General features: G+C 36.9%; 1 protein-coding gene across 5 annotated transcripts in view; it reads left to right on the top strand.

Moving 5' to 3' along the window:
• The window catches only part of CHN1 (chimerin 1), a 227,390-nt gene that overhangs the window by 133,009 nt on the left and 66,545 nt on the right, over positions 1-27,836 (top strand). For 3 of the 5 annotated variants that reach the window (XM_066281004.1, XM_066281005.1, XM_066281006.1), the window contains one exon: positions 10,650-10,938. In XM_066281004.1, the coding sequence (XP_066137101.1) occupies positions 10,650-10,938 (289 nt within the window). Of the gene's footprint in view, positions 1-10,649; positions 10,939-12,923; positions 12,978-27,836 lie in introns of those variants that run through there. The other 2 variants (XM_066281008.1, XM_066281007.1) reach the window with 2 other exon arrangements.

Consider the following 27,836-nt stretch of genomic DNA (forward strand, 5'->3'; position numbering starts at 1 on the left):
TTTAAATATAATTATTTTGAATTCTTTGTTAGGTAATTAATAGATCTGTGTTCCTTTTGGGTTGGTTTCTGGAGATTTTTTTTTTGTTCCATTGATTGGGCTACGGTTCCCTTGTTTTTCATGTGATTTGTGATTTTTACTTTTTGGCTGAATTCTATGCATTTTTAAAAACAGCCACTTCTGGCACAGGCCCATTGGCTCAGTGTAGAGTGTCTGCCTGGCGTGTGGATATCCCAGGTTCAATTCTCAGTCAGGGCACACTGGAGAAGTGACCATCTGCTTCTTCATCTCCTCCCCTCTTCCTGCTTCTCTCTCTTTCTCCCTCTCCCTCTCTCTTCCCCTCTCACAGCCATGGCTCAATTGGTTTGAGCACATCAGCCCCATGCACTAAGGATAGCTCCATGGATCCTCCACCCAGACGCTAAAAAAAAAAAAGCTCAGTTGCAAGCATGACCCCAGATGGGCAGAGCATTGGCTCCAGATGGGGGTTGTTGGGTGGATCCTGGTTGAGGAGCATGTGGGAGTCTGTTTCTCTATCTCCCCTCCTCTCAATTAGAAAAAAAACCCCAAAACAATGATACCGCTACTTCTCAAGTTTTTATAGACTGGCTTCATACAAAGGAAGACCTTCACCAATCAGCCCAGGTAAAGATCTCTCTCCGTTCCTGTCAGTCTGTCCCTGTCTATCCCTCTCTCTGTCTGACTCTCTCTGTGTCTCTTTAAAAAAAAAAAAAAGAACAACTGCTCTGAAACAGGAGAGAAGAGCTGTTTTATTTAATCGATGGTTGCCTATAACACATTTTGGTGGTTATTATGTGATTTTTCTGGGCTTTTGTTTATGATTTCCCAATTAGAGAGGGTTGTTAGTTTGTCATAATCTCTTGTACCATCATCTGGTGTCTGTGGTACTACAGGTTCTCTGGTGCTACAGGTGTAAGCTTCCCTGCTCTCTTTCTTCTCAGGAGCCCTCAGGCATCCAAAGTAATGGCATCCTTGTAAGCTCCTTGGATCAGGCAAGACAGATCCCCTGGGTAGCTCTCTGAAAAGCTGGACACAAGTCCCACTCTTCTCCCTCTCGTGAGGGAGAAGTAACAAGTTTAGGCACCTTCTCCTGCTTGTGCCAAGTCATGCCAACATTTTTCTGGGGCACCATAGGCTCTTTGATGCTGCTGTAAGCTGCCCTTGCTTTCCTTTGCTTTCAGTACTCCCCCAAGCACCCAAACTATGCCAGTTCCATTAGCACTCTAAATTAGGCAAGATAATAACCAGTCCCTTAGGCAGTCCTCCAAAAAGCCAGAATGTTAGACACGTGTTCCACTGTTCTTCCCACTCCTTCCCCCATACACCCAGAGAGAAACCACAAATGAAGCTGAGCTATGCTGACTTGGGGAAGGGGCAATCATCGTTGAAATTAAACAGCTCTTCTCTCCTGTTTCAGAGCAGTTGTTCTTTTTTTTTTTTTTAAGAGACAGAGAGTCAGACAGAGAGAGGGATAGATAGGGACAGACTGACAGGAACGGAGAGAGATGAGAAGCATCAATCATTAGTTTTTCATTGCGATACTTTAGTTGTTCATTGATTGCTTTCTCATATGTACCTTGACCGTGGGGCTACAGCAGACTGAGTAATCCCTTGCTCAAGCCAGCGACCTTGAGCTTTTGCTCAAACCAGATGAGCCCGCGCTCAAGCTGGTGACCTTGGGGTCTTGAATCTGGGTCCTCTGCATCCCAGTCCGACGCTCTATCCACTGTGCCACCGCCTGGTTAGGCTCAGAGCAGTTGTTCTTGACTCTGCGCTTTGCTGGGGTACTATTGTACAATTTCTTAAACAATTTTTGGATGTCTCATGAAAGAATTTGGGTCCATATATTGTTAATTTGGTGCCATTGAGGGAGAACAGTAACTGGGACTTCCTTAAACTGCCCACCTCTTTTTAAATTGTCCTGTCTTCCCTGAGTCTAGTAGAACATATCTCAGAATATCTCTTTATGCCCAAGTTAAAATAGTTTCCCTACGGCTCCTGTCATTGTTTGGAGTGAGTGTTCCTCCCCCCTCCTGGTCCCCATCTGCTGGGTTCAGACAGTTGTGTTAGCTTTCGGCTCTGATTCTGCTTTCAGCTGGGGTCATTCTGCAAGCTGCCAATTAACTCCACTTGCTAGATCTTTCAGAATTTATCCTAAGGGTTGCGATGAATGTTTTCCACCAGGTTTTAAAGCTTACTTAGAAATCCATTCATGAGTAAGACATTTTTATATTCAGGAGTGATACATAATGTTCAAGATTATACTTGGTTCTCTACTGAAGACCTTTATACCTGGTACTGATCATGTGGTTATTAATTCATTTTCTGAAAAGATCTCCATGTGTACCCTGAATATACCTAGGAAAAAGGCCTACAGTAATAATCTCTTTACATGTCTGTCTTTACAAATGACTTGAGGTACTCCAAAGCAGGAATTAAGTCTTATCATGGTTTCCTTGACCCTCATGCAGTACTTGGTGTATATTGGGCTTATTTAACAAAATTCCATTGATTGTCAGATTTAGAATATTACCCTGTAATAAAGTTCTTTCCATAAATAAGGAACCAGAGAAAGTCATATTTTTTATTCTATTGTTTTTTCTCTTATCTAAGGATCTCTTAATTGGACAAGTATTTGTGATTCCTATGTTGCTCTAACAGATATATAACCCAGTTATTGGGCTTTTGATGACTTTTTTGGCCCTGTGATTTTAAATAAGTACATACGGTCAGTAGTTCAGAACATAGCTTTGCAGTCAGACATACCTGGATTTAAACTCTATTTCCAGCATTTTCTGAATGACTTTGGCAAATTACTTATCTCCCTAAATCTTAGTTTCCTTATCTATAAAATGAAAACATAATAGTAATACCTTATATATATTAGAAGGATTATGTGGGATAATACATGCTTAGTGCCTACCATGTAACACTCAGAAATGTTAAACAGAATTATTAAAATGAACACACATGGATATATTATAAGTCTTATACTTATTAACCATTAAAAGTCAACAAGTGATGTCTGGGTTTGATCCCCAGTCAGGGCACAAAGTAGAAGTGACCATCTGCTTCTCTTCCCCTTCCTCTCCTCCCTCTCTCTCTCTTCCCCTCTCGTAGCCAGTGGCTCAAGTGGTTCTAGCATTGCCCTGGGTGCTGAGGATAGCTGGATTGGTCTGAGCGTGTCAGTCTCAGGTGCTAAAAATAGCTTAGTTGATTGGAGCATTGGCCCTACACGGGAGCTGCTGGGTGGATCCTGGTCAGGGTGCATATGGGAGTCTATCTCTCTATCTTTCCTCTTCTCTCTTAAAAAAAAAGTCAACAAGTGACAACTCTGGCTTTGCTAATAATTCTTTTTTTCCAACTACTGTTTGATTATATCTGTAGACTAACATCTTCATTAGAAACAAGAGGCTATGTAAAAACAACCTTAGAAACAAAGTAGCAATTATGATTTTAGTTTATTTTTCACAGCCTGAACTCCTGGTCTGGTTAAGAACAGTATCTATCAATTTAAAGTAAATCTTTATGTTAAAAACTGAGACAACCAAACACAAAAGAATATATGCTGTGGATTCTATTTACATAAGATAGTAGAAAATTATGACAGAATGGAAGTGGTTGAATAGGATAAAGGACAGAAGGATAGGCTGCAAATGGACATGAGGCTATTTGGGGGGAGATTGGAAATGTTCTAAATCTTGACTGTGAAAGTAGCAAATTAGAAGTTGAACACAGGTGATCCTTTGCAAAGATGATTTTTAAAATATAGCTAGATTTAAGAACTATAAAGTCAATAATTAGGGGCAGTGTAGATCATGAATAGGCAACTCAATACACTATAATGATGTCTGGAATATTTCTGTATTAAGACACTAAATTTTTGCAGTAGTATATTCATGATAATGAGCCTGAATCTCAGGTTGGAATTGGAGTTTGTATATGATTCTGAGGATTGTGTAGTTTATGTGGAAATGATTAAATAAAAAGCACTTTGTTGTTTAAAAGAATTAAGTAGGAGGAATCTGGAAAACGTATATAAATGTGTGGATTTGTTTTTGTAGTGCACACATACACTTTTGTACGTGCGTAGAACTCGACAAGGACTGACACACATATAGAGCTCCATGTTTTTGTAGACTTTTGTGGCTTTTTATTCTGCAAGTCTAAATCTGTAATGTGAGCTAACTGACTCAAGACCTGGGAGATTGGATGGTACATATAAAGTCCAAAGGCAGTTTGCTGGATAATTCCTTCTTGCTCGTACAGTCAGTATTTTTGTTCTCGTGTGGTCAGTCTTTTTGTTCAGTTTAGGCCTTCAATTGATGGGATGAGGTCCACTCATTAGGGAAAGTATCTTCTTTATCCAGGGTTCACTGATTTAAATGTTAATCTCATCTGAAAACACCTTCCAAGTTGACTTATAAAATTAACTAACACAGTATGCATACCACAATATTTTTTAACTGGGTATTGTAGTTTCTAGGTTTAGGCATTTTGGACATTGCTGTGTGTGTGTGTGTGTGTATGTGTGTGTGTGTGTCCATCCTAGTGCACAGAATTACTCATACTGTCGGGGATGTTACCCAGGATTACTGGGTCATAGGATATGCATTCACTCAGATTTGCTAGATAATATAAAACCTTTCTGTGAAGCAGTATGTCCCGTGTTGATTGTATCATATTAGATATTCTGTATTCTTGCTACTGCTTGGTATTGTCAGACTTGTTAAATGTTGCCATTCTGAGGATTTAATTACTTTGTGCTCCTTTTTATGTTTACCCTCTTGGTATAGGCATAATTTTGTTTATTGTGTAAGCTAGTGTTCTTCAGTTATAAATTTCCTTAAATTTTCTCTTTGGTTTCTCACCCTCAGTTGTCTCTGTTTTCTTTTCCACAATGCTCTTATCTTTTTTCTCTCTCCCATTTTTCATCTTTTTGTCTCTTTTCTCTTGAATAGTTTCTCAATTTTATTTTTCATTTATTCCCTTAAGATTTTTTTATTTGATACATTTTTTTCTACTTATTTTTCTTTTCTATGTATTTTATATAAATGTCTTTTTTATTTTTTACAGTATTCTAGTGTTTCTTGCTAAATCCTTAAGAGGAGAAATAAGAAACATTCTCCTTCTGTTTTGGTGAGCATACTGATAATAGAAATGTTTTTCCATCTCCCTGCATGGTTTATTTCCTTCAGCTTGCTTTGATTCTCTTTGTTCCTCATGAGGGAGATTTTTCTTAGACGTCAAGTGGTTGTTGGCTAATGACTCATATTGAAATTCATTTGGCACTTACAGAGCTGACCAGTAGTTCTGAGAGTTTAAGAGAAGCCTGCCAGGTAGTGTGTGATGTCTCTGTTCTTATGTCTTTTCATTTGGGCTGATCAGATTTCCCAGAGAAGGCTTTCACTCTCTCAGAAAGATACGAGCCTTCCGAGGACCCGGTGGGGCAGCAAGATAGAGGACTCAATCTTCAGCATTTAAAACTTGTGCTTAGTTGTCAGGATTGTTCCTCTGCCTTCAACTCCGTCCTGTGTTCCTCAGTTCAGCTCTCCTTGCTTTATCCTGTGTAGAAAACAGAACTTAGGTCCTCCAGCCGAGTGGAGAGAGGGTGGCACTGGGGACAGGACTAGGGAGGATGGGGGAAATGTCTGACTCTAACTGCTCCTTAAGCAGACCTTCAGCTAATCCTGCTGTATCAGTTCCAGAGCTGCCTGGTGCTGTATTTGGAGGATTAGTTAGGTACATTGGTTTGTTTGTTTTCTGAAGATGGTTTATCCTGCCAAGGGAATATAATGAGTTCACATATTTTAATACTTTTGCCCACTTTACCACCCAAAATTAGATAGCAATATAGACAAAAGTATCCTAATAACAGTTTTAGATACAGAAAATATTCTAAAATTGTATATAGCTATGTTCTCTCTTCTTTAGCCTTTCTTAGTTGATCCATCTAAATTCATTGTCTAATGTTTAAGTTAGTACCTCATCGTATTCTTGTCTGTGTTAACTTTTCTTCTAAGGGTATGTTTATGATTAGATGAATTTATGAGATATTTATATTTCACAATTAGATTAGCTTTTCTGACTCTGATAAACAATATACAAATGTATATTATAAAATTGTTTGTATATTGGTTTCTGGAAATAGTTCTAACATTTTACTGTTAACTTAGACAAATGTGTTATATGTTTTGTTTTCTGTTTGTTAACATAAAACATCTGTTAGCTTGGAGCTTTGCTTTGAAGAGAGACTTCCAAATACTTTGGCCCAAATCAGAACCAATTCTTGGATTTACAAAAGTAAAAGTATAATCCCAAAGGCTATTCTTTAAACATATTTTCATCACTTTGTACCTCTAGAATGAATTTTTTTTAATTTATTGAGTGGAGGGGAGGCAGAGACAGACTCCCACATGTGCCTGGACCGGGATCCACCTGGCAGGCCCACTAGGGGGTGATGCTCTGCCCATCTGGGGCTCTTGCTCTGTTGCAACTGGGATTTTTTTTTTTTTTAGTATTTGAGATGGAAACCATGGAGCCATCTTCAGCACCCGGGGCCATCTCGCTCCAATTGAGCCTTGGCTGTAGGAGGGGAGAGGAGAGAAAGAGAGAGATAGAGAAGGAGGGAGGGAGGGAGAGAGAGAGAGAGAGAGAGAAAGAAGTGAGAGGAGGATGGATGGAGAAGCAAATGGGCACTTCTCCTGTGTGCCCTGACTGGGAATCGAACCGCCCTGCTACTGAGCCAACTAGTCAGGGCTAGAACAGATTTTTTTACGAGTATGATTTATATGCTAAAAAATAGAAAGGCTGATATTAAGGGTTTTGTTCACTTTTTAAAGCTAGATGTTAGAATTATGTATTTTGAAATTCATCTGAGTACAACTGGGCACAACCGTCAACAGTTTTTTAAAACATGGGACCCTGGAGAAAAAGACGTTCTCTCTAGAAAGGGGTAATTATGTACAACAGTAGCAGTTCAAAGAGGATAATCCCAATCTTTTCTTTTCCTGTTTGTTAACTACAGTATCATTTTGGAGAAAATGAATTTTCATCTTGTTGAAGTCTATCTGGGTGAAAGTTGGGCCTTTACAATTTCAAACATGTTCACCAAAGAATAAACAGCTTTTAAAAAGCAAGAACAGAGGTAGATAATAAATATAAGAAAAGATGAAAAGAAAATTTTCCTGTAAAAGTGAAGAGAAGATGGTTTAGCTTTAACAGTCTTTACAAATCAGTGCTCTGCAGTTGAGTACAGCACCTGTCACTAAACCCGTTAAACATGTCCTGCTTTCAATAGGGGTGTGTGCTGACCTTTCCCTTTAAATGCAGAGACCTGACTCCCAGGGCCCAGTGGTCAGGCTCTCCTTGCTTCTCGCCTCCTTCCTTCTCTGCCCTCTACTGTAGTCCACTCCGTTTAACCAAGTAGTGGACACTTATTCAGGGACATCCAGAAGGAAAATACACAACGACCTCTTCCTTGCCTTTTTTTTTTTTTTACTATAAAATCAATCAATGCAGAGACGTTTCTATACAACTAGTGTCACCAGTTAGTTATTGAGCCCCCTTCACTGCATGTTTACTGAGTATCTTTTCTGGTTTACACTGTTTGATAACTCACTCTATCACACTGTGCAGTGGTCTAAGCTAACAGAGAAGGGGAAAGGGAATGCCCATGCATTGACTCTACTATATACTTAGCTTTGACTTAAATATTCTTACACAGTCCTCACAACCATATGGGGTAGGGTAATGTTATTCCTATTTTCAAGATGCAGAATCTGAAGAAAAATTTCCCCCAAATCACCCAGCCAAGAAGTGGCAGGTCCAGGATTTAAAATTAGTCTGTCTGATGCCAAAGCCTAAGGTTTTTTGTTAAACCCTGGACTTTCCGGTCCCTAGCCAGCCCCTGTTTCAGGACTGCAGCGGTGCTTTTGGATTTGGGCAGAAGCAGAGCTCTGAGATCTTATGTGAGCCCAGTGTGTCTGTGCTGAGATCTTACCCAGTACTGAGTTTCTTGGTTTTCACAGTGTGGCGGAGACATTGGATTCACTCAGTTTATGAATTACTGTATAGAAGTACAACTTTTCTATAGAAGAACAAGGTTATATACATTTTTAAATCACTTTTTAGAAATCAAAGATGAACTTTTTAAAAATTCAGCATCTCATCTTGTCTTTGTATTGAACTTGTTTTTATGTTTACCTATTTCCTGATGAGGTTATCAAGAAAGCAGGAATTTTATTATGAACTGCTTAATATTTAACATCTTTCCTCGGTTTCTTATCAAATGTTTGTTGACAGAATGAGAATCTGAATAGTTAAGTTTTATAAGAAAGGATTTTTTCTTTGCCTTTAGATTTGGCATCTCCCTTTTATGGCTCTTTTTTGTAGAATAGGCCCATCCACTCACTACCCTGCTCAAAGATTTTCTATCATGCCTTTCACATCAAGGAAGGGAGAAGTCTCAGTCGGTCTGTACTGTGATGCTATTTTTTGTGTAACTTCCAAAGGAAAAGAGAGGGCAGTTTTGTCCTTTGAAGTTAAGTTATATTCAAGTTACTTTAGTTATCTGATCAGCTCCCTTAAGACTGTAAGTTTGATTGGTCTGGATGTTCAGAGCTTTAGTGTGGGCTGAGAAAGAGTTGGGAATATTGCATAGGGTCTTTTGAAGTCACTGTGAGAAAGAGAAAAGGACAGACTTCTTAGTCTTTTTTCACCCCATAATCTAGAAATAAACAGGAAATCTTTTCCTTGGATGGATTAGAAATAGTCTCATTGTCAGGTACCAGGAAGTCTTGACTTCTACTCTTAGTCTAACCATTCCAACCCAGGTGAGGTCAGTTCAGAGCCATCTTCCCTTTTGCCCTGTGCTGCTACACCTCTCAGATTTTGGTAGAAAATTGAGTGACAAATACCTGCCACCCTAGCTGAGAAGTCTTTATTTTAAGTACCATAGCCATGGTGGAAATGCCTATTGTGAAATCATAAGCCCCTGCAGGAGGAGTAAAATGGCCAGTTCCTCATTGCAATGCCTGTGAATGCAACTTAAATATGAAGTGGTTTAATGTTAAATAATGTGAGTATTTGTTGTTTTAAGAACTTATAAAAACTACGAAGTGGCTTTCCATATTGATGTCTCAATAACAGATAATAGACATTGGCAAAAATGAAATAATAAATATACTAAACTGAAAAATACTTTATATTTAATTTTGTTGTAGAAATTTTACCTTCTAATTTTAGACTTACATTATAATGAAAATGTACTTGGGAGAAATATATCTTTAACATTAGAGGAAAATGAGTCATTCACTTGAGTGTGAATCAAATTTAATTGCTTCTAATGAACAAAAAGTGAGTAAATTTTATTTTAGAGAATGGACCAGCATGGCTAGAATGTTGGGTTTAGCTTAAATAATTATTAAAGTCTAATTTGAACTATAGAAACATACCTCAGGATAGTATATAAAAACTGACCTTGTTAACTTTTTAAAGGATATATTAAATATAAAATTTTAAGTTTCTAACTCCAGTCCTCTAGAATAAACCTATATCAGAATAATATTTTGCATAAGTTTGTAGTTCTATTTAAATAATTTATTTTAGTATTACACAGGGTATTATTTTAGTATTTAATTAGTTCACCTCTGTTCTGTGATGCTTAACAGTGAAATTAAATGTATTCTTTATGATTTGTTGAGTTTTTAGTTGTGTACACTCAGGGCTTCTTTGGGAGACCACGATGCTAGTCCCTGATGCCCTTGGACAGCAGCTTTTATTTAAATCAGTGTGTGTTCTTGCCTTTGTCTTGCAAGGACAACCATGTTAGTCATGTCAACTTGCACCCATTTCTGAGGTTTGTTACAGGAAGCAAAATTCTGAAATTATCATAAAACCAAACATTTTTCTCCAAACTTTAAAGTATGTCATCAAAGCATAATTAAAAGTGAGAACAGAATTTCTAGAATCCAGTATAGTTTATGATTTATTTGTCATATATATTGCGAACATTTCTTGGCCCAGGCTCAACAAGCAGGTACAGAAAAATTACTATGTAAAAGGGAAGAGCGAGACATTGACCTTTGGCTAGAAAGAGCAAAAGTATGTTTCTGTTGCTATCCTGCCCTACTATTTGTCGTAGGTTCTAGAATCAGTTCACACTCAGGTGAGCTCTAAATGGAACTTTCCCATTAAAAGACATTAAAGCCGGTGTCTAAAGTGCTTGAATGTTTTTATTGATCAACTTGAAAAAACATGTTAATATAAGAATTTCATATATTATGGAATTGACCGATTGAATATAGAATGTGCTCTAATAGAATATGAGATTTGTTTCCCCCTATTTTTTCTGTAGGCATAATTCAGGGGCTTAAAAGGATAAATAAGAACAATTTTTTCCTTCTAGGGTAGCATGCTTTTGGCTAATTATTCATAGTTGTTGCAAGTTCACTTATTATGTTCAAAAATTTCATTTTCTATATTTCTGACAATCCATAGAGATTAGGCAGAGTTTATTTAATGAACAAAGAGACATACAACCAGTAGTTATGTTTTGTTTTGTTTTTTTAGAAGAAATTCACTTGCTTTCTTTTCTTAAAAACATCTCTCCCATTTCATTGAGGCAGATTTGGAAGTCAAACCAGAAACTTCAGGCTCTACTACGATGGAAAGCACTTTGTTGGGGAGAAGCGCTTTGAGTCCATCCACGATCTGGTGACTGATGGATTGATTACTCTGTATATTGAAACCAAGGCAGCAGAATATATTGCCAAGATGACGATAAACCCAATTTATGAGCACATAGGATACACAACCTTAAACAGAGAGCCAGCATACCAAAAACATATGCCAATCCTGAAAGAGACACATGACGATAAAGATTCTACAGGCCAGGATGGGGTATCAGAAAAAAGGGTAAGCTACCATGACACCACACTTTATCTTCTTCTGTTTGGGGTCCTTATAAGAAAGTTGTTATTGCCAGAAGAGATTCACTTCTCTATAGTGCTTTGAAAAATATATATGTTTTTCTTAATGTCTAGTTTTAGAGGTCCTGAGCTTTGCATATGTCTAAATCTTATTTAGTTAAGATATGTCAGGTGTATTTTTGTACTCCTGATTTAATCAGTTTCACAGTTTTAAAAATATGTTGGAAAAATGCCCTAGTGAAAATAAAAATGTTCAGGGGTTTTGTTCAGAAGCATAACTTATAGTCAAGAAAAGATAGCTGTATTACATAAGAGATGGAGGAGTCACATTACCTGTCAAAATTAATTTTTGTTTCCCTTAAAGATAATTCCCCATAGAAATAGTTATGTTATTTATAAAAATAATGTACCCATGTTTTAAAAATATACATTATTAGATTCAGTTTACCAATAAATACTATTTTGAGAATAAGTCTGTGTTGAGTAACAGAAGGATTTATCTCTGGATGGACTCTTAGGAAGTGATTGAATCAGAGAGATTTACTTTTATTTAGTTATAAAAGAGTTTAAGTTTTCATTTGTTATAATTCAATTATAATATATTAAGGTTAACATTAGAAGTTTTAATTCCTTGACATTAAGATTATTTTACTTTGAAAATTGTCCCTGGTGTACCTCAGCCCCCCCAAAAGGGGTGAATTTCTTGATGTTTTATATTGAGTGGGGTTTAGTTGGGGGGAATTTCATGTATTTTTCTTGGAATCATGCTAATTATGTTTGAAGGCAATCTTCAGTTGCTATATTAAGGAAATGCAGTATTGCGTAGTGATTTGAGCTTGGGTTCTGTCACCAAATAGATTTGTGTACAGATTTTTCCACTTTACCAGTTGAGTTAACCTCAGCAAGTTACTTAATTTTTCTGTGATTTGATGTTCTTACATGTAAAATTGTAATACTAGTCAAGTTGTAAGGATTGATCGAATGAGATAGTTTGTGTAAAATAATCAAGCAGTGCTAGGCACGTAGTAAGTTCTCAATATGAGTTTGGTGATAATATTGTTATAACAGCCATTACCCCAGGGCAGCATCCTAAAGTACTCCCAGATACCTGGAGTATTTAGGTACAGAAGAGGCACTTAAACTGTTCAATTTCTGGCGGTCTTTCTTAGAGTTGCATTCTGTGGCTGCAGAGAAAATATCTTAAATTATAGACTATGGAAAATTTGTAGACAGTGGTTTCTCATATGCTTATATTTGTTAGGAATCATAAATCTTTTTTGGAATTAAGCAGAATTTAAAACCCTAAGTGCATGCTGTATTTAATATTCTTTCTACTCTCTAGCTCTCATTTTTTCACTTTGGTTTTTTTCCATTCATGACATTTTTCAATAATGCTTGTATTTAAATATCTAATAATATTACATTCTACACAGATATGTTTGAGTATTGTAAATCAACATTTATGAAATATTGAAAAATGTATACATATAAGTCTTTCAAAGTTGATCAACCTAATGATAACCTTTGTGAATGTGTTCACTATATACTTTTCATCATCGAGGAACTTAAGCTTAAGACACTTAACTGTTTAACATGTGGCTAGTCATTTAACTTCCGAGAACCTTGGTGATCCCTTCAACAATGTGAAAATAATATTCACAATAGGCAAGAGTTGGAGGTAGATAATGTCTAGAGGACCCTTTTAGCTGTACCCTCCGTGAATCCCTTTGTGTTCCGGCAACATTACATGTCATGTTACCTGAATTCTCTTGTGCTCTTGGCAAGTGGTAGCTACATAAAGTGAAATAGTTGGCACTGGAAGATCTCTCTAGCCAGCAGTACATAATTAAGAATCATTTTAAAATTACTCTGCTTTAAGCTGCATGCATCTTAAATCTAGTTGGCTTAAAATCTACTTACTCAAAAATAGATTTATTTTATTTACAGGTGTCATCCAACAGGACAGGGATGATGACCTGTTCAACAGCTTGAAACATTGATTCCCTGTCACAGTGGATGACATTTGTAAGTAAAGACAATCATGTTTAACTGATTTAAAATACCTATTGACACAAGCATAGTTTAATAAATATTCCACTGGGTCCTGAATAGCTTAAGTCCCTCTGGTCCATGACTTCTTTTTCTCAGAGTCAAAAAGTGTTGGCTTTGCAGGATGCTGTGGTAGCAAGGATACCAGTGTTGGAATTAAGAACTGGGTTCTAGTTCTATAAGAATCGATTGTGTGCATCTCTTTGGACACACTGCTTCACTGGGTATTTCCCCACCATTAACAGGAGGTCTTTGGGCTAGGTGATCTCCAAGGTGCAGCTCTTACAGTGTGTAACACCTAGGGAGTACAGTTCTAGTACATAGTACTAGAAAGGGTACCAAGTGTGGTCTCCAAGGAGAGATCTGGTTTTAGCTTAGCCACCAACTAACCTGGGGACCTTGGGGCAATCTCCTCGCCTGTCTGGACTTCAGTTTCTTCAGATGTAAGACAAGGAGTTTTCTACAAAATAGTAATTTTACAGGATTTTAATAAATACTTAAAAAAGGGGTTCTGTGCTCAAATAGGTTCAATAAAATTGTCTTTTTTTAAAAAAAAATTCTGTAAGCTTCTCAGCTTCGTTAATAACCTAACATGCATTATGACTCACTAAGGGTGCTCCGAACCTATCCGAGTCTCCCTGCCACTATATCGAAAGTTTTAGAAAAATAATGTGTCATGAAAGCCACTTTGGGAAATTTTGAACCAGATGACCTCTTTCCTTCTTCAAGGTCTTTTCTTGTTCTGAAATCGAAGGAGGAGAATTCCATGTTTGTTTGTTTGTTTTCAGTCCTTAGGTATAAGTTGAGCATCTGAGCTTTTGTGGAAGGTTGGCAAGGTGGTTTTATGGCCATAAAGATTTTTTTGATACAGAAACTGAATCCTGACAATTTATAGTTGTTCCTAGGAAATCTGGTGGTCTACTGTGAGGAGAAAAATATTTCCTCAAGTGATACCTGTGTCAATTTAAGTGGCTTCTTCAGCTTGAAATACCAATGAGAAATATTTTAAAAATAATTTAAATGTTGTTAATCATAAAGCTGTAGCATGTTGAAAAGCCAGACTTCCTTTTTTTCTAAAATAGCTTAACTTTAGTAGCCCAGACAGGCCAGGAGCCAACTTTTATTAGTTTTCTTTAAACAAATTTATTTTGGAACTGTATTTAAATAGTTTCTTCTTACAAGTAGTGAATATAATGTTTGCTTCAACAGGTATGGGACCAATGGTTGAATGCAATAGTTTTTATGATAATTTTACACTTATTAATAATGTAAATTTAAATCCCCCTAAACCATGCTTTAAAAATGTTTCATATAACTTAATAATATCAACTGTCAAATAAAATATATAATTTGCATTTCAGAAATTATACTGTGAATCAGCCAGAATCTCTTTTGGATTTAGTTGTCTCAGCTCCAAACCTGTCTTCCGTGTGAAGATGACCTTTGATAGTAAGGGTATGAGAAACCGATCTGTTTGTTTTATGGAACCTCACCAAGCTAAATAACCTGTGTGTCTCTGTGTGTGTATATTTATATATTTTTTTCTTTCCCTGAAAGTTTGGAGTGAATGTGATCCTCAGCTTCTTGTCATATTACTTTATTCTTAAGGCGTTTCTTTTAAATTTCAATTCCATTTTTTAAAGACATCTGTAGGGATCACCAGATTGTGTATCTATTAAAAAGCTTGGTGAAGTTTGAAATTGAAATGTAACTGGGGCCCTGCCAAAAACTGCCATAACTCCTGGAATTCTTTTGGTACCTCCATAAATGGCAGGTGTCTTTGTCCCCAGAAATAACGAAAGGAGCACAGGCAGTTTGGTCTGCTAATTGTCTTACTCTCCCACAGGGCAGATCTTCAAAATGTTTTTACTTTGCTTAAAAAATAAATAGCATATTATCTGTATTTATATAATCTCATGCAGAAATCAGCAGAAACCGCACCTTAAACTTAATCATTATAGAAGGAGCAATCAGAGAGGAGCGGGGGCAGAAAGCAGTCTGTGGAAAACTGTGGTTGCTTTCTGGAGTTTGTGCTTTTGCAGTCCTTGGAGCCTGTCTTTTCCCTCCTTCCATGTTCCTTCTCAAACTGTGTTCTTCTGTCCTTCTCTTTCCTAGACCAGCCTTATCAACATCCATCTCTGTCCCTCAGTCAGATTTACATGCTCAAGTTTCCACTGCGGCTTGTTCAAGGTTAGGATCAGTTGGTAAGAGTGAACAGGCTCTTAGAGATCTACCACTAATACTCAGGGCCACTTATTTGCATTGAAAAACCAATTTAATAATTTATGAGAACTCTACACCGTCCATACAGAACTTCTTTTTTTAATGTGAGAGGAGGAGATAATGAGACAGACTCCTGCATGCGCCTCGACCAGGATCTACCCGACAACCCCTGTCTAGGGCCAGTGCTCACACCAGTCGAGCCACTGGCTGCAAGAGGGGAAGAGTGGAAGAAACGGTAGGAGGAGGAGAGAAGCAGATGGCTGCTTCTCTTGTATGCCCTGACTGCGAATTGAACCCAGGACATCCATATGCCAGGCCGATGCTCTGTCCATGAGCTAGCTGGCCAGGTTTCATATAGAACTTATAATAGTGGGTTTGTTCTCTTCTGTAAATATTCTTAAAAAATCAAATAGGGTTAAAAAACAAAATGTACATGGTCAGTTATAAATATATATTGATCTTTGTGTATGTTCCTGAGTAAACCTTTAAGCTCCAGGGGGCGCAGATTTGCCCCAGTCTTTAAGATGAGAACGGTGGATGCCATTGCACTGGAAGCTATGAGTATTAATGAGATTTGTCATGTGGTCTTCCTTGTAAAGGCAGTGCTACGGATGCATTATTGCACACTGGGATCAGAGCGACCACCACCCAGATGCCCGTTTACGGCTACTGTTGTACTGAGTCCTATGCCCCAGCCTTTGCTAGAAGCGGCTGTCCAGGTTTTTCTTCAAAGTCCATACTTTCAGTGTCTGACCTCCTCTCTAAGTTGGCAAGATAACATTAAAAGGCTAACAATTGCTTCATCAAGAAAGTAGTTTTCTCTTTTAATGATACTGTGATACCTCTAATTATGTCCAATCAGGATGCATGTGTCTTTGTCACATAATGTGCTAAGGACTTTTAAGGCTAAAATATGCTATTTTGCTGTGGTATTTGCATTTTAGTATTGACCAGTAGTTTAACTACTTTCCCTGAAAATAAGACAAGTAGATCCTTCTTCTTTACCTGTCAGGGAACTTTTAATGAACCTGCACTTCGTTTTGAGCCCTTTAGGATCTCTCAGCTTGCCTCTAATTTCTTCATCTACCTGTTTTCTAATTCCAGGAGAGTAAACCCTCTCCTTTCTTTGCCCTTGTGTCCTCATACTTTATTCTCTGAATAGTCTTCATGAGCTATCTATATAAACCAGTTCTTCTTGTTACTCAAAACTTGTATTGGAACTTACGAGCACTGCAGAAATATCATCCCATTTTCTCCTTTAGTCTCCACGAACTAACTCATCTCCTGTCCAAATTAATTGAATTTAGCTCAGCACTTACTGCATACCTGTTTTCAAGGAGACAGGCTAGGCTCTGGAAGGGATAAAAGATGGGCAAGTTATAAGATCTGCCTCAAAGAACTTGCATTTTAAAGTTTTCATTGTTTCTAACTTATTTAATTAATACTTAGGCATCTTGGATAGCAAGAAGCAAGCTACCTATATCATCTAAATAGTATTTTAGGAGCTCAATAAATATTAAGTTGAACTTATTCTGGTTTGGTTTGCTGCAGTAATAGCCCAGCAGATCACAGAAAACACTTGTAGGTAAGAACACGAAATGTTCAGAATCGGGATCAGAAATTGATAGGACATTCTGGCACCACCCCAGTGTCAAGCTTGAGTCCCTCCGCATTGTTTCACTTCTGATTCAGCACCTTGAGTTTTATATAAACAGTTGTTGACCAAATGAACAAACAAATAAATGAGTGTATTTTATGAATTCATCCAAATTCAAGGCCCTAATATCAGTCAATCCTAAGACTGAAGAAAACAAAGTAATTCCACTTGATTTGATACTCTCCTTTTCCTGTCAAGAACTCGGACTCCTTAGAATGTCCCTGTGAGGTGGCGAGGGCCGTTCCTCATTCCACAGATAAAGCATTCGAGGTACAGAAACTGTGTCTTTGTGACATAAAATAGCTTGTGAGGGTGATGGCTTGATGCATCTCTTTAGACATCTGTTCAAAGAAGCCAAGATGGTGGAATAGAATCTTTCCGAATTCCTAGATGTCAGTGGTGTGTTAGGACAATGTGGACCCCACCAGAATCTCTTACGCTTGTAATGGTTCAAGAAAACTGAAATAGGACCCAGGAAGTGATTTGTGTGAATCTCATTTCATCATCCACAGAAAGGATTAGTAATTGAAAGCCATTAGGGAAAACCAGGTGGAAAGAGGAAGCTGGAAGATAAATATTAGTTCCTCAGCTCTAAGAACCAGCCCAATGGAGGACTGAATTGTAATTTTCCAAACCAGCTGCAGTTTTGGAAGATTTTTGTATGTGGGCCAATTAAACAAATAAAAAACTCTTAACTGGTTTGAGGGTTGGAAAAGGAAGCTTTTAGATTCCTTATGGTTGCTATTTGAGTTTTAGAATTTTGGTGGGGAAATCATTGGCGGCAAAATGCCCATCCATTTAATTTTGTGAAAGTGAAATCGGCTCTGGTGGCTTTAGGAAGGTAGTCATATTTGGGAGTCTGAGGCAAGTCAAGACTGTCAAGTAATAATCTGGCCAGATTATTAAACTGCAGATTGTTTAGCACATTCCTAAGAGATTTACATCTCTCTTCCTTTTGCCCACTTAACATGAAGAGATCCATGTTCTGGGTGTAGTTTGTTTAATAATTTTAGAATGACTTCGGGCTGCTGCCCAAGTTGATAATAAACTGTACCTGTGGCAGTTCTGAAGGAATCGTCTTCAGTAAGTCCTGTCATTAGAGCTCATGCTCAGTGGTTTGGATCTGTACCTCTTATGATTTTGCTGCATTGCATTTCCCCCTTTATATTTGGAATTCTTTCTCCTTCCCCCTAATATTATATTTGTACCTCTCATTGCCTTAATCAAGTTATAAGAATTTAATTAGTTTTATATATCCTTACGTTAGTCCTTAACTCTTCTTGGGTCTTTTTCAAATTACTAAAACTGATCAATAATTTTCACACCTGAGCATTATATTGTAATAGATTCCTTTGATAAGACACCGTAGACACCTATATCAGCAACTGGCCTTGCCCTTGTCTGTAGGTCTCCTTTTAATGTGTGCTACATTATTTTCACGGTGGTTTGTTCAGTAGCTTGAATGAATCAGCCCTATTATTTTCTATTTCCTTACCATTCTGGGAAAATTCACTACATGCTACAGGTTTGCTGATGATCTAATTTACATTATTCAGTTTTACATCTCATAGAACTGTTTCCTAGAAAATGTCTAAATTATTGCAGCTTGTAATTATTTACCAGCAGTGTTTGATAACAGATCACCTTTGCTGTAAAAGTTCCCCCCAAAACACAGAAGCTTTTATATAAAGCAGGTTGTTTAGCACATTCCTAAGAGATTTACATCTCTCTTCCTTTTGCCCACTCAACATGAAGAGATCTATGTTCTGGGTATAGTTTGCTTAATAATTTAAGAATGACTTCGGACTGCTGCCCAAGTTGATAATACAGAAAACACTATAGTCCCCTATTCCTTGAGAAAACTCTGTTTTCCATGTAAAATGGAGAAACTACAAATGAGCCCTTATCTCTTTATAGGCTCATTTTCCAAGATTTTTTTAATGTTAACTATATTGAGGTATAATTCATATATAGTAAAATATACAGTTACATGTATAGTTGGATGAGCTTTGGAAAATGTATACACCTGTGTACCTACCACTGCAGTCAAAATATAGAACATTTCATTACTCCAGAAAGTTTCCTCATACCCTTTTGTAGAAAATCCTACCATCACCACTTACCATGGGCAACCTAATTAAATTTTTATCAGGACAAGATATTTTTTTAAGTGTTGATGTGACAGGTGACATCCTATTTAATGTTCTAAGTTTCCCACAGTTACAGCACACCTTACCTTTATCTTTTCTCTTTTTATGTGTTATAACATCATCTTGTTATCTTGAAATACCTACTTTTCTTATCTGATTTTAGATGTAAATTTTTTCAGGTCATATATTTTTAGGGAAATATGAACAACAAAGGAATTATTGGTGTATAATAGGGATTGCAAGGCATTCTGACTTGTTGAAGATTTCAGTCCTATCCTTATGTCCTGTTCACTATTTACCGTATTTCCACATGGATAAGGCACTCCCATGTATAAGACGCACCTTAATTTTGGGGCCCGTAATTTGAAAAAAAAAATGTATTACATGAAGTTATTGAACTCAAATTTTATTCATCATAAAATCCATACAACTCAGCCATGCGAAAAAGCGGGAAATGCAAGTAAAAAAAATCTACAACCACTGGCACACCCAGTTTTTAGACCCCAAAATTTTCCATAATGGGTGCATCTTATACATGGGAAATACAGTAATCTGCAATAATGGCTTTAATAAATGTGGGTATACCATGAGAGAGGATTCTTAAGTACCAGGGGGAGGAGCTTCTCTGCTCTGCTGGAATCTTGGACCCGAGCCAGAAGCACTCAGCAGGCTGGAGAGGAGCCAGCTCTCCTTTAGTCCCAGGCTGTCCCCTTGCCATTCCTCTCTGGCCCGGAATAGGTCCCAAGCAGGTGCTAGTCATGGTCACAGTTGATGGGAAAGTAGAGCATCCCCTACTTTTTGAGTGTGAACTGTACCATGTGGTACCAGGTATCACAATGAGAAAAACTACCGTTCCGGCTTCCGCCCATCTGTTTACATGGGAAAAGGCATTCTTTGTAGCAGTGATATGATTCCAGAATTCCCTATGGAACACCACTAAAAAAAAGTTTTCAGCTTTAGTGAGCTCACTGAAACTTCTAGATTTCTCTCCTTTGAATGTATGCAGATGCAACTCACTGGAGTCCTGTAGACTGGAGTTCTCCTTTCCCCAGCTGCAGGTGGAGACCGACATTCTCTGTGTAACAGGCTCCCATGGGTGAACATGGTTGTATAAATTATTGGAAAAATGGTTATAACTTTCTCTTTTCTCTCTCATAAAACCTATCAGAATATGAGGGAATGCTAATATAGGCAGAATCTTGACTTCCTCCTAATTTCTTAAAAATAGATGACGTCACCTGACCTGTGATGGTGCAGTGGATAAGCCTTGACCTGGAATGCTGAGGTCGCTGGTTTGAAACTCTGGGCTTGCCTGGTCAAGGCACATATGGGAGTTGATGCTTCCTGCTCCTCCCTCCTTCTCTCTCTCCTCTGAAATGAATAAAATAAATAAATAAATAAAGTCATTTGCATAATAATTTTAGTAACTGACTTCAGTACATCTTGACTAGAGTAGGCGCTCGAGTGATCTGGACCTGCTCTCTGAGCCAGCAGGCCTCAAGCTTAACCCTCTTCATGTGGCCCTCTTTGGGAGCTCTCCGCACAGTTCTGTGGCCAGATTCTGGAGGTCTAGTGTTTCTCAAGGCTGGGAGGACTGGCAATAAAACACCAGACTGTGAAAGGGATAGAGAACTGTAGGAATGCTTTCCATACACTAACTAGATCCCCACACGTTATGCCAATGTGTATAGGTGACATTGTGAGCAAGCCCAGCCATGTTACCTAAAACTGTCCTTACATTTAAAAAAATGGATCAGGTGTTGCTATGTCTAATAAATGAATTTAATAGACTTTTTCCCTAGTCTTAAAGAAATACATGTTCTTTATAAATAATTTGAAAAACATGAGGGGAAAAAAGGAAAGAAGAAAGGGGATTAGTCATAGCCCCACCATCCAAAGACAACGATAGGTTAACTTTTTGATGGATTTCCTGCTAGTCTTTCTATGCATAGATTATTTTTAACTTTTATGGTTCTATTATACAAGTAATTCATGTTCCTTGATTATAAATATAAGCAAGGAAAAAAACAATAAGAATTTAAACTTTTATAAATCCCACTGTTGATGGATAACGTAACCAATAGTATTCTGTTGTTTGTCTTTCCAGAGTGTGTGTGTGTGTGTGTGTGTGTGTGTGTGTGTGTGAGTGAGAGAGACTGAGGAAACATTTCTTCTATATAAACTCCTTTGTAATTTGCTTTACTGTTAGGCTGTAAAAAAAATCTTTCCACGTGAATAAATGCATTCCTGTCTTGTATACCCAGAATAGTAAAAAGAAATTTAAAAATTATTTTTATTATTTTAATTGATGAAAAACAGTATAGGTAGAAAAGATCTTTTGCCAGGAATTGTTCTTAAATGATTAGCAATCAGTGCTCTTTTTTTTTTTTTTTTTGGATGCTGATTGTGTCATTATTACAATTCTTCCTTAAATAGTCCTTTTAAAAAAACATTAAGTAAAAAAAATTTTTTTTGCTTAGGTCAGATTATGATTACTTCAGTCATTTTAATAGACTTTCTAAATTCACAGTTTTGTTTATTCTCACAAAATGGCTTTTTCCCTTCACGTAAAAGATTTCTTTTGCAGAATAGTTAATGCTGAAAAAATCATTATTTCTTTAGGAATAAGGATAACTAAAAATTTAAATGTATAAATTCATGTAGGGAATAATTAAAGCATATACAATTGTTTTTCTTGCAAGTACAGTATCTATATTTTTTAAACCTACAAAACTTTTGCATGAGGGAAACATTTCTGAAATTGTTGAATATAGAAAGTTATACATTAGCCTCATATGTAATCATAGCCAAGCTTGTGTACCCTTTAGAAGGTTACTCAGTTCTAAATTAATGAGTTCTAAAGTAATGAAGCATTTTGAGAGGAAAGGATTTTCATAATTTCCATCCGCAGCTTGTACAGGGGGTACTTAGCTGAAACTGGTATTTAAAACAGAACTATTTGTTATTATTTGAACATAACATTCTAATTACCATGTATTTCAATGAGAATAGTGAATTCCCTTTGTTCCTTGTTGATAAAGCCCTCCCCAAATGCCTTTGCCTAGTTAATATGACAGGCGCTTTTTTAAACTTTATTTTTTAATTACAGTTAACATTCAATATTATTTTGTATCTCAGGTGTACAGCATGGTGGTTAGATAGTCATATACTTTACAAACTGATCCCCAATATTTCTAGTACCCACCTGGCACCATACATAGTTATTACAGTATTATTGACTATATTCCCTTTGTGTGACATGCTTTTATTTGGAAGCAGTATTCATAGTTACTGTGAATGGATTCATTTTGTTTCATTTTATATATATATATATATATATATATATATATATATGTTTGTGTGTGTATAATACCATTTTAAATATATATTTAATATATATTTTGTTTCATTTTATATATAAGTATGTGTTTAAATTCATACTGACATTGGATTATAAACAAGTTTTTTTTTAATATTTCACTTTAGTTTCATATGAAAATATTCTAAACTTTTAAGCTAAATATTTTTTCTCTCTCTGACTAAATAGCAATGGCTTTTTAATATTTAATCTTGTGTTAAGACGCAAAAAACATTTCTGTAGTCGTATATGCTAGTGTTTGGCCATAGCTTTGGAGCAGTCCACAGGCTCTGGTTCAAATGCTGCCTTTATGTTATTCCTTTTCTCCCTTAATTCCTTATTTATTTTTTGAGATGTGTTTTCCACAAAGATCCACCTTTACTCCTCATCTAGAAGCACTTCAAAAGGAATTTTTATTATTACGTTATCTCCTATTTATCTAACTATTTCCACACATACACAAAACAACCAGTTTTTTAAAAAATTTCATTTTAGAAGCAGGGAGAGAGAGAAAAAGGGAGACCCGGGGGTGAGGGGGGAGGAGCAGGAAGCATCAACTTCCATATGTGCCTTGACCAGGCAAGCCAGAGGTTTTGAACTGGTGACCCCAGTGTTCCAGGTTGACGCTTTATCCACTGCGTCACCACAAGTCCGGCAACAACCAATTCTTTTTTATTGAGCATCTTCTTGGAATAGTTCTGGATCCTTGTCTTATGATTTAATGGTGTCACTTTAAGCATGTCATTAACCTCTCTGGACCTCAGTTATAAAATGAAGGACTTACTTTTCATAGATGACATTTAGGTCCCTTCTAGCTCTCACAATTTGCTAGCCATGAGTTTTCTTTGTTAACCCTTAAGAGGTTTTCAGACATAAAATTGTATACTTCTGAGGACTTACTATTCTAATGAGGTAGAACAAGCTGAAACATGCAGATTTAAATATAGACTTGGCTCTTCTTCTAACTAGGATTATGTCCTTGAGCAAGTCACATAATTTTCTTTGGCCTCCAAAATTGAAAGTTTCTTCTAGCTTTTCAGTATACATCACTAAGGGTTGTAAAACTAATAATAACAACAGAAATAACTAACAATTATTAAACCTCCATATGTCAGAAAATATATTAGGTACTTTATCAGATTACCTGGTTTAATCTTTATAGCATACTCTTGAGGGTAGGTATTATAATTACATGGGTATCTTTGGGGGTGATAGGCTAATAGAGAGTTTTCAAGGGATTCTTGGGGTGTGATTTATTAGTACCTTCTTTATTATTAAAAATGAAATCAGAGGACAGCCAGAAACTATTACCAAATACCCCTTGGTATCATCATAAAAACTAAACATTAGACTGTGTTAATATTTAGACTAAGTGGATTACAGTATTTTGAGTAATTGGATTACTCCAAAGGGGGAAGTTAAAACATCCTGGAACTTGTCCAAAGGAGGTTGAAGCCTGGTTCAGATGGGGCATGTCACTCTAGCACTGCAACCCATATGTTCAGTTTTTAAAATAAACTCTGATAAATGCCAAAAGAATAAAAAGATCCCAGTTTACAGAATTAGAAAACCTATGACTATTGAATTTTGTAATATTAAAAAAAGAAACACATTTTTCCCTGATGCTGTAGCTTAGTTCTCCAGTGGCTGCTGTGTCCAGTGCTACCCTTCGCTCTTTACCTGTAAGAGCCACAGAAATGTGCAAATCAAATCGTTTTGTTGCTTTCGCAGTAAAAACAAAAATAGGAAAGTATTTATAATTACATGATAATGTAAATTATATAAATGTACAAAGCTGTCAATAATTCAACATGTGAATTTAAATTTATATACTTAGTAGAATGTGATCTGGATAAGTTTCTTTAAAGATTTTATAATTGAACCATGTTAAATAATTAACATAATTCATCTATCTATTAGTATAATGTATTGGTAACTAAGATTTGCAATATATGATATGATAATAAAGCATATTGCACTTACATAATTTAGATAAGTTAGCACACTTTTACACTTACAGTTGACTTAAATTCAGGTTGACATCTTCAGGGTTCTCATCAGTTCAGTCTAAGAGCTTATTAGCATTTCATTGTCAAAGTTGAAGCTTACTTAGCTCTTTGAAACTAACAAAAACATCTGAGTTGACAGTCAACTCCTAAATAAGATTTTTTTAAGCCAGTTGCAGTGTTTTTCAAATCAATACTCTAGAGACTATATGTAAGACTTAGCTGTAGCAAGTTATAATTTAGAAGCAAAAAAAGAGAAGTGAAGCAAACAATGATGACAATAAAAACAATGATGATAATAATAAAAACAATTTGACAGTTTATTATTTTCCATGATACCTCTCAGAAGCAGGGTTTGAAACCAATAACATGAATAGGGATTTTCATTTATAGTACTTTTGAGAAATAAAATAATGGAGAGAGTAACTTAATGTACAATAAATAAAATTTTGTGGAAGTTTTAAAATATGCAGTCATAAACAGTTTTTTTGTTTTTTGTTTTTTTGTTTTTTTTCATTTTTCTGAAGCTGGAAACGGGGAGAGACAGTCAGACAGACTCCCGCATGCGCCCGACCGGGATCCACCCGGCACGCCCACCAGGGGCGACGCTCTGCCCACCAGGGGGCGATGCTCTGCCCATCCTGGGCATCGCCATGTTGTGACCAGAGCCACTCCAGCGCCTGAGGCAGAGGCCACAGAGCCATCCCCAGCGCCCGGGCCATCTCTGCTCCAATGGAGCCTTGGCTGCGGGAGGGGAAGAGAGAGACAGAGAGGAAAGCACGGCGGAGGGGTGGAGAAGCAAATGGGCGCTTCTCCTGTGTGCCCTGGCCGGGAATCGAACCCGGGTCCTCCGCACGCTAGGCCGACGCTCTACCGCTGAGCCAACCGGCCAGGGCCATAAACAGTTTTTGATTAAAGAGCGAAGTCAGATCAATGTTTTCACCATTGAAGCTTTTTTTTTTTTTGTGACAGAGACACAGAGAGTCAGAGAGAGGGACAGATAGGGACAGACAGACAAGAAAGGAGAGAGGTAAGAAACATCAATTCTTTCTTGCTGCTCCTTAGTTGTTCATTAATTGATTTCTCATATGTGCCTTGACTGTGGGGCTATAGCAGACCAAGTAACCCCTTGCTCGAGCCAACGACCTTGGGCTCAAGCTGGTGAGCCTTGCTCAAACCAGGTGAGCCCTCGGTCAAGCTGGTGACCTTGTGGTCTTGAACCTGGGTCCTCCACATCCCAGTCCGATGCTCTATCCACTGTGCCACCGCCTGGTCAGGCTCACCAGTGAAGCTTTATATGCAGTAGAGATACTTTCAGAGATTTTGATTCAATAGAATCAACATGAGACCCAGCCATATATTAATACAATAGATTTGTATTTTTATGTATGTGGGAGGTGGTGGTGGAGGGGAGAGGTCCTGTTGCACCGTGAATGTTCCAACTAATGGATTAGAACAATGATTCTTAAACTTTCTGGACTCAGGAGCCCTTAACACTTTTAAAAGTGTTGAAGACCTCAAAGAGCTTTTATTTATGTGGGCTGTATCTGTTGATATATACTATGTATATTGGAAATTAAAACAGATTATTAAAAATATATATTCATTTAAAAATAATAAACCCATTACATGTTAATATAATAGCATTATTATTAAGATGATATTTTATGAAACAAATATAGTTAAAAGAGTGGCATTTTTTACATTTCTGTAAACTCCCTAATGTGTATCTTACTGCTAAGAAAACAACTGAATTCTCCTAAATGCTTCTGCATTCAATCTGTGGAGCTATGTTAATTTTGTTGAAGTATGTATGTGAAGAAAATTTGACCTCATACAAATATGCATTTAGAAAAGAGAGGAGTATTTTAATAGTCTTTTCAGATAATTGTGGATATTTCTCTTTGATATCACATCAAAAGTAGATAAGTGGTAGTTTCCTAAAGGTTACTTGCACTGTACTTGCACTGTGCAGTCTGAAATCCTATCAATAGCATTTCTTATTTTGTTACACTAAAATCCACTGATCTGTTTTGAACCCTGAATGACTCTTTCAGCTATGCATGTTTCTGTAACATCATGCATTGGCCATTTGGAAAATACTAATTCACTAAGTTACGTAGGTCTTCCAAACATTGACACATTTCATAGGATATCAAAAAATCACATTTGTTAATATCATTTGATCTCATCAAAAAGTTATCTAAGTAGTGGGAAGCTTTCAAGTTCAGAGTGGAAGATACATGTCCCAAATTCTTAATTTCACTTGAAAGTTTGAATTTTATCATTGTTCGTTGTTTTCCATGGGGTGGCAAGCTCATTTTGTTCATTTTTGAGAAAATGCCAAGTGTGAATAGCCAAACTTTCTGTTAGTTGTTCTTCCAAGTAAAAATGATATTCCATGGTAAAAGCAGCTAGCTCATCTAGCAACTCAATATTTCTCCTCAAGAAAACCATCCCCAGAAAGAAGCCACATAACCTTTACATCATTTGGTCTGAGGCTCTTTCTCTTTTGGAGAATTTTCAAATGTAGAGGTGTAAAACTCTAAATTTAACATAATCTACAGCAGGGAAAAAAAAGCCAGAGGAAACAGAGCCAAGGGGAGAAACTGTCAAAATCTGTGACCCACAGTAGCTATTTTAGTAGGCTGTCCTTTATTAAAATCAGTACCACTGGTATAAAATAATACATTAAATTCTATATTTTGTCTCAAAGACTGGGTTCTTTTAAAAATGGAAACAACAAAGAAACATTATTCAACTGATGTCATGGTTTGATATTTCTAACAGAAAAAAAAACGGGATGAAAGCATCCATTTAAAAAAATCTACAGCTGATCCTGCAGGAGGAGATATTTTAGGCAAGTTATTTTTTTTTTAACATCAAGCTTCTTATTTTAATGTCTTCCTTATTAAGACACGCATTTGAAAATAGTTTCGTCTTGAAATTTTATAGCAAGTTATGGGTTGAAATTCTTGGGAAGAAAAATAACCAAACTTGAAACTAGGTTTATTAATGGTAGATACTGCCCCAAATTCCCTTTCCTTCTAACATGGTCTTGCAACTCATCATTGCAGATTGTTTTTATTCATTCACAACTTTTCTTGGCACTTTGCACTCTTCCTCCAATAATAATTGTTCTGGTCCTGCATATTAATGGAAACCACAGTGATTCGACAATCTTTAGAATTGAAAACCACAGTTAATGGAGCCCAGGCACCCTTTGTTTTTCAGGTGGTACCTGTTCTCTTTAACAGAACAAATGTTTTCAATTCAGTCTCATCCTTTAGTCAGTTATGTTGCTAAGATACCTGTGTTGTCACAGATTGTCTCTCTAACATGTTTTCAGTTCATAATTGCATACATGTTGGCTATCAAATGAGGGAACAATATTTAAAATGCTCTTCTTCCTTCCACCTCTGGCCAGCCGTTATTTTTTTT

This window comes from Saccopteryx bilineata, chromosome 5, assembly GCF_036850765.1.
Source record: "Saccopteryx bilineata isolate mSacBil1 chromosome 5, mSacBil1_pri_phased_curated, whole genome shotgun sequence".
NCBI classification, from domain to species: domain Eukaryota; kingdom Metazoa; phylum Chordata; class Mammalia; order Chiroptera; family Emballonuridae; genus Saccopteryx; species Saccopteryx bilineata.